This window comes from Arachis ipaensis, chromosome B02 (assembly GCF_000816755.2).
Source record: "Arachis ipaensis cultivar K30076 chromosome B02, Araip1.1, whole genome shotgun sequence".
NCBI classification, from domain to species: domain Eukaryota; kingdom Viridiplantae; phylum Streptophyta; class Magnoliopsida; order Fabales; family Fabaceae; genus Arachis; species Arachis ipaensis.
The window spans coordinates 9,766,697-9,775,010 of NC_029786.2; the positions used below are offsets into that span (position 1 = coordinate 9,766,697).

The following is an 8,314-nucleotide window of genomic DNA, read 5'->3' on the forward strand; positions in this document are numbered from 1 at the left end:
TTTATTGTAAATTGTAAAAAGTAAAATAAAAGTTTTTTTTTAAATAAATAAGTTATTTTTAAAATCTTCAAAAAGTAAAACATTTAATTAAATAGAAAAATCCGCAACTTGTGAAAAATAAAAATTAAAACAAAAAATATAAAATTTTTTTTGTAACTTACAAAAGATTTGAGCCTATAAATCAATAATTTACCTGAATAGACCATTTTAAAGCATTTCACACCTCTCCTTTCCCTCACCAGAATTTTTAGCCTTATTTAATGTTATACCTTCAATGTGCTTCTTGGATCTTACATGAAATATTATTTGAACTCATTAATTAAATGAAATAATAACAAAATAATATTATATTCTTTTTAGATTGTCTACGGTATTTTTCAACTCAATAACTAATTTTTCGCAAATCTAAGTTCTATTTAAATGTATGTCATTGACTAATAAGTTCTACATATATAAGACGAGACTCGAACCCTCTAATACTTGTTTAAGTAGACGAATAAACTCATCACTTGACCAACTCAAATTGATTAATAAAATAGTATTGGTGGCAACGGGTGATGGAGGAAGCTCCGGAGGAAACTTCCAATGTGGCGTGAATTTTGGTTTGGAATGAAATTGGCACACACATGCATAGTTTTATTAGCTTCAACTAATTGTACCTTCACAAATATTAAAATAGAAATGTTGTTTTGTTAGCTTCACTAAATATATTTATCAATATGTAGATAAAAATCAGCCATTCATATAAATTATATATTAAAAATAAATTAAACACTACATGTATTTATAAATAAATATATAATGTCTAATATAGTGATTAATTTTTAGTGCACACATAATATTTTTTTATATTTATGAAAGTACTTAGGATGATTTAGAAATACATAAAAACCAGGATTATTCATAATGCAGGTCATTAATTTAATTATGGAAATAGCTTGTGTTATATTATGTTATTGCCTCATAATGCATTTCTTTTTTCAAATATTCAGATTAGCTGCTTCTTTCAATTATATAATGTAACATTAAAGAAATTGAGATTATAAGATTTTACTTTTCTGAGGTGGAACAAAATGTCTTCATGTTGTGACTTTCTGCTAAGTTATGCAATGAATGTTAGGAAGAATAACTAGATCTCCACCAAAAACACCATTGACAAATAATTTGTTTTTTTTTTTTTTTGTGACTAGACGAACAAAAACATGTTTGAAAACAAAAATAAACTTAAAATTTGTTAGTTTGTTTCTTTAGGATTTTCAGCTCCATTAAGCAGTGGGCATCTCACCACCAGTTTAATACCTTGCATTTCATTGATCTTTTCCACATTTAATAACAAATTAATATTTTATGACTTTTTGTTTATAGATTAATGCTTAAAAGTATGAGATGACTTACAAGACAGAAAGTATAAATAACTTTACCTTTAAACTCACGGTAATGCTTAATTTGTTTCGAAAAATTGTTGTTGCTGTTTCTAACAGTTTTTTTTTTCCCCTTAAAACCAAAACTCGAATTTGAAACCGCAATGATGATTATCAATCAAATTGATTTAGGTTGCTTGAGAGCCCACTCGTCGTTTTGTGCACGTAATAATCTATTGACTAACGACAAATTCTTAAATTGAATTCTGATTCGCCACAGATTAATATTTGAGATGCTGGGTTGGCCTTGAGGGAAACCTGACTCCTTCACATCGTTGATGAAGAAAGTAATTGAAACTAGAGGGAGGGAGTACTTAATTAGGCTTTGAAACAAAAGAATTCAATTTCATAGCATAAATGCAATTGAAATACTTAGTAGACGGTTCAATCCAACTACAATTTAGTGTGCAATTTTGGCAATTCTTTCTAGTTTCTTCTATCTTTAAAGCACATTAATTCTAGCCTATGCTTTATATATCAAGTAGAGTTAGACACATTGCCTAATAAGAGTGCCATTTTCCAAATTGTTGGTAATACTATTCAATATTTAGTAGAAATATTACCACCTTTTCCTTGTTGCCATAAAAACTGCATGCCTTTTCGGGCATTGTACAACAATTCTAATTATATTACGTTCGAATTGCAATATCTGTTGATTCATTAAGTTTTTTGCACGTTAAATAAGGAGTCCGAAATCAATAATTAATTATAAATTTCTTTATTGAATATCTAAAATAGTATAAATATCTAATCATTTTAGATTATGTGTGAAGATAAAGAATCTACTGTGTAACCTTTTATTGAAATATGAAAATAATAAATAATATTAAACTAAGAAAATTTCTCTAATTTCACAAAAATAGTACTATCCATCTAAGGGAAGGGTGACGATTTGCATATTCTTGAATCTTGACATTGCACCTCTTTAACAAACTCCACCTAAGAGGACCTAACTTTGTTTTGAAAATAAAAAGAACTCCACCTAATGGGGAAATGAACTAAATTGCCTAAACACGATGATTCTATAGTTTAAAATTGTTCAAAACCTTCAACTGCTGATTGAAATCTTCTAAATAATATTATTAATTCAAACAAATAACCATTCCTCTAATTTGTTTCTCTAACTCAAATGGGAAAATCAACTGATATTGGTGAGCCAAATGACAAGTGACAAAAGACATGGTATACTTAATCTATGTGACATGAAATGAAATAATTTTATTCATACTTGATCACAAAATTGTTATAATTGTCATAATAAAAATTTTGGACAATTTGCATTTTACAATCCCTGATTTTTTTTCATAATTGCTGCGGAATTTGAGGTAGCTCTTTGAGTGAGTGCTTCCAGTTCGTGAAAAGCAAAAAAGAAGAAATTTTTCCTGTAGAAAACATTGAGATACTTTTCAATGTTATAATTTATACTCTCCAAAATAAAAAACACCAAACCAACACCATAAAAACTGCTAATGATTCTGCAACAATGATAGTGAGAACAGAGCCTAAACTTGTCGGTTTTCATTAGAATAAGCTTGCTTTTGAATGAAACATGACTACAACAAATTCCGTATAACATCAAAAAGAAAAAAGAACTATTTTTGATCAGTCACGGCTGGTCTATGTGTGAATCCAGAACCACTGAATTTCAAGCTTGATTACCGCTGACAACTGCCAAAGTTGACATAAGCTTCCTCTGACATAATCATATTCGCTACTTCTCGATTGAAATTTTCATGATATATTCTATTCATACAAGAAATCAAAGCTCTATGGATAATCACGATAAAACTATGGGACATAGTCCCAGCCCTAAAATTACCCAGCAACAAATGACAAAACTTCGGTTGGTGCAAAATTTGCCTTTTATATATCATATGTATTGCAATTCTAGTCCTTGTCCTGTTTTAGCTTTTTCTTCTGCTTTCTTCGCTGATCACGCAAACCTGAAGCAAGAACATTCCGAAAATTTAGAACATGCTAGAGCCAAGATCTAATTAATAAATAACTAGAAAAGAAGAAAGGATATCATATATTTTCAGACTGAAGATTACGTTTCTTCTCCTCTTTTCTTTTTCTTTTCCGATTTTCTATATTTCTCCGTTTTCCAGCAAAATCCTTGACATCCATGCGCACCTGTGGGGAGAAAAAGGAGCAAAAGCAAGAACAACAAAACAAACAAAAAACATAAGCTCCAATCTACTACTCAAGCTGAATATTTAGATAACGAGAAATTCCTAACTTTCCTGCAAAATAAACCTTATTCTACTTTTCAAAATCTAAAAGTTTGTTAATGCGGCAAATTACATTGTAAAATAGACGATTTCATATTTGACAGGATCAATACAAAATTATGCCCACTGGAATATGAAAAGGGTGGAACATTCTACCTCTTCACCAGCATTCCGGAGTGCCTGAAGTGCTTCAACACAATCTTGACCAATCACAACCAATTTTCCCTTCTTGCCTACTCCTGAGCCCGGGCGATCATTTAGTTTTTGCTTTGCTAATTGTAGCAATTGTTCCTGCATGACAGGTGTGACACCAGCCTACAAAAGAGAGTATTATGTTTCAGAGTTATGTCCTAACATAGTACATATGTTTGCATAGTAAAAAGATACTAGGAGCATGTTTGAGAACCTCTCAGAAAAGTCAAATTAAGAAAAATAATCACGTTTGGGTAAAAACTTGAAAATAGATTATAATTGAAACTAATCATTTTAAAGCTAAAAACCAGCTTATAAGCAAAAGCAATATTTTGAAACTTATGGAATATAAGCAAAAGCTTATATTTTTTAATTGTAATGATTTTCCTAATTTGACCTAAAGTACCAAATATTAAATAATATAGGCAATCATTCTATACCCATTTTCGTTATTTCGTAATAACACCAGTTAAGATTTCATACATTTCAAACACAATAAATTATTCTGAAACCATTTTTCAGCTAAAGTATCCAAACATAAATTGATCGTCACATAATTGATTATTTCGAAAAGTGATTATACAAACAAGAATTATTGAAATAAGTATAAATTTTTAGCATTCCCAAACACATATTATTGTGAATAATTAAAACACCTATGTGCTAGTATATGTACATCATGCCTTGCAATTCCTCTGAAACTTCTGAAGAAAAACATTAAAAATTAGAATTGCAATAATAACAATGACTAGCAATGGGTCAAGAGGCATTCCAAATGTGGTAAATAAATATTAAGCGTGAAAATGAAAGAAAATCATAAGATTAATACCCCTGCTAAATATCGATGTGAAAATGTCTTTGATTGTAAAGGACGTGAAATCAACATTTTGAGCTCCTGCAATATGAAACATTTGAGAAGAATTAAATAAACTGGAAATAATATCTATATATCGTTTCAGGTATATATGAAGGCATCAGACCTGTTGCAATGTCTTCAACTGTTTAGAACTGGCTTTCATTTGCTTGTGTTTGTTCACTTGTTCCTCCTCACTGTCGTCATTTTCAGTAACTAATTCAACTGAGTTAGCATTTCGATCAAACCAGTTTTTCTCAGCTTTCACCTAAAATAGCAAAGAGAAATAGAATTTGAAAACACAAATATCTATATCCAGTCAGCACAAAGGAGCAATAAAGCAAAACAGAATTTTAAGTCAAACCTGAAAAGCAAGAAAATACATGAGACTGGAAGTCTGTAACTAGAAATTATTCTGTGTACGTTTGTAAAGATGCAATAAGGAAAACCTCTTGAATATGGAGGTTACCTCAAGCAAATTACATTCAAAACCATTTCAAATCGTAAACAGAAAAATGATAAATTCCAAGCACACTTGACACTAACACTGGTTGCATGAAAAAAATGCCAAAATGTTATATAATTCAATATACTGTACAGGTGAATCCTAATACCTGAGAATCCTTTCGTGTTATTTTGTCAATTTGGCGTGCAAGAGACAATCGTTTTAAAACCTCTGGCATGTATGAGTTCTGTAAAGGAAACCGCTGAAAATTGTCCTGTAGATAAAACAAGATAATGACAAAAATGTAGATCACTATATTGTTCTCGATCACGAGGTAAGTGATGGTAACTTATATCAAACATGTATTATTTAGTTCATTCAACTCTCTTTAAAACATGTTTAGAGGGAACAACATATAAATGGCTGTATGATACACAACTCAACATGCCGTGTTCTTATTGACTACACCTCTTATCTTCATGCGAAGAATTTTTTCCCAACTTCAATGAAGTAAGCACCCAACTTTAATATATCTAACCTATATGCTTAAATTTAAAAGGAAAAATGCTGTTCAGGAAACAACCTTAGAAAATGATTTGAGCAGCGAAGCAAACTTTGCCGTTTCTTTTGGTGAGACTAAAGCAATGCTACAACCTTCAGCAGAAGCTCTAGCTGTTCTTCCACTTCTATGCACATAAACCTAAAAAGATGAAATAAATGTTAGATGTAATGTATAATATGGATAAAAGAAGCAAAATATTAATTTACCTCTGCTGAATGCGGAAGTTGATAGTGGACAACAGTTCTAACACCGGGAATATCAAGACCCCTTGCAGCAACATCCGTAGCAACTAGTATGCCATTTTCACTTTCACGAAAACGATCCATGGCCTGCATTGAAGAATGAACGAAACACGAAAAATATGATGATGGAAACAAAATACAATATCCATTTAAACTAAAAGACAACTCAGTATTAAGATGTATTCAGGTTAACCACAATGCCAACTATCCAAGTCCAATCCCCTATAAGAAGGAAAAAAAAAGGAGGGAAAAGTAGATCTACACTATGACCTTTTGATGGTGAGCTATTTTGTTATGCAGATCTTTCAGCAGAAAGACGAGAAACACAACTGGAAGAAAGCAAGAAAAGGTTGAGACAAACAAAGGAAGCTACCTTTAAACGTGCTCGCTGCTGCATTTGTGCATGCAGAGTCCAAACATCAATGCCAAGAATCCGCAGTATGGAAGAAATATGGCGCAAAGCTGCAATTGATGTACAGAAAACTATGGTGCGACCTTGTCCATGGACAGTCAAAATATAATACAAGTAGGCATCTTTATCTTCTTCCCTGCATCTGCAACCAATGACATTCAATAACAAAATCAGGAAGATGATGAAGGTAACATATGTGTGCATTTAATTCTAAGAAACTATTCAGTCCCTTTATCTTAGATGGTGAAATAAGGCAAAAAGTGGCTATGCCTATGACGGAGTATGTTTTAAAATTGAGAAAAACAGCTGACAAAGATGCAAAATCTCTATTTGCACAAGGAATGATAATTAAGATAACGATTGTCTCAGGGGAGGATATGTGACCCAACAAAATACTCAAACGGGAAAAAATAATGTAACATTAAATTCAAGACAATTCAAATCAACATGAAATCATGAATCTAAGAGTAAAAAGAATATACATCAATATTTAATAAAATCAGTGTCCTATCCAGCATGAGTTTACGTACTCAATAAATGATTCCTCAAGCTTGGCTGCCAATATCGATGGGTTGGTAAGATCAATAATTGCAGCATTGGATCTCATTCCAGCTCGTTCAGAAAGAGTTTCAATAGAATTCAGTTCCTCTGTGAATGATTGTTTTTGTTTTACTAAACCGCGCTTAAGCTTCTTGCGAAAATCAGCAGAAAGTGCAACAGTAGCTGAAAACACAAGAGTTTGTCTTTTCTTTCTTTGGTAGCTTGAAACTGTAACACAATTTTGTGCATGTTGAGAATTATCTTCGGCGGAGATATTTGGCATGGGAAGCATGTCAATTATTGATTGCAACTCCTTAAAATGACCGTTTTGTACCATTCGATCAGCCTCATCAAGCACAAAGAAAGACAATGAATGTAACTGCAAAAACAACATGGCCATGTCAAAAATGACTTTCAATGAAAGCAATACGTCAAATCTACACAAAAACTAGAACATTAATTTTTAATGTGTGAATTATTGCTGCTAAAAGTTAAGATGAAATCTAACCAAAATGATAGATGTCTTATATAGTGTACAATTACAAATGTTGTCTATATCAAATATTTAGCAAGGGTGCCATTGTATGACTCTTCCAATAAGTCGTGCTTAATTGTGGCCCATACATGTTGAACAATAAGGATTAAGAATTACAGGAGGCTACAATTTACATACTCTGTCTTATTAAACACTTGTAGTTTTCCACTATATTTCAGATTCCCCCTCACACTTATCTACTGGATTAGCATTCATGAAAACAATAACTTAATCTTTGTAAAACATAAATTGATACTCAATCTTCATAATGCATATTGCTAGAAGTTACCTCAACTAGATGCTTTTCTCCACTTGACATAAGTTCCCACAACCTCCCTGGAGTTCCAACAACAATCTCAGGTCTTGATTTTAAAAGTCTCTCCTGCTTTTCGGCTAAAATTCCCCCAACAATAGGGGTCACCCTAACATTAATATACTTAGCTACTGCTTTCAGATGATCAGTTACCTGAAAATGGATTCCAGTCAGCTTGTAGCATGACTCCTAATTTCTAAAACAAGTATATACTCATAATCTAAATTGAGTAACTAACAAACATGCAAATGGATAAAAAGCCTTTACAAATACCTGAATAGCAAGCTCTCTGGTTGGGGCAACAATTAGAGCCCTCAAAATTCCTGTAGGAGCATATTTTTCTGGCTCTTCACCCCTTTCTTCCTCCATCTTTGTAGCCTTCTCCCGTTCCTCCAAAATACGTTGCAAAATGGGCAAACCAAATGCAAGTGTTTTACCAGATCCTGTCTCAGCAGCCCCAACAACATCCTGCCAAAAAACACACAAGAACAAGGGTCAAAAAGCTAATCTAGCTAATCAAACCAGCAAAACCACTGAAGAAGGAAAACTTCAAACAACCTTCCCTTGA

At 32.1% G+C, this 8,314-nt stretch overlaps 1 protein-coding gene and 1 long non-coding RNA gene across 2 annotated transcripts in view; both read right to left on the bottom strand.

Moving 5' to 3' along the window:
• On the bottom strand, positions 213-1,841 carry LOC110267448. Its single transcript, XR_002355089.1, has 2 exons — positions 1,422-1,841; positions 213-659 (listed from the first exon to the last, which is right to left on the bottom strand). It is a non-coding gene; the product is annotated as an uncharacterized LOC110267448 (long non-coding RNA).
• LOC107624846 (DEAD-box ATP-dependent RNA helicase 13) overlaps positions 2,909-8,314 on the bottom strand; it is a gene marked incomplete in the record, with an annotated part of 6,885 nt that continues 1,479 nt past the window's right edge. The window contains 12 exon segments of the mRNA XM_016327307.2: positions 2,909-3,364; positions 3,473-3,554; positions 3,809-3,967; positions 4,674-4,739; positions 4,825-4,965; positions 5,312-5,416; positions 5,726-5,842; positions 5,911-6,033; positions 6,320-6,500; positions 6,889-7,277; positions 7,723-7,899; positions 8,020-8,214. Coding sequence (XP_016182793.1) covers positions 3,309-3,364; positions 3,473-3,554; positions 3,809-3,967; positions 4,674-4,739; positions 4,825-4,965; positions 5,312-5,416; positions 5,726-5,842; positions 5,911-6,033; positions 6,320-6,500; positions 6,889-7,277; positions 7,723-7,899; positions 8,020-8,214 — 1,791 coding nt within the window.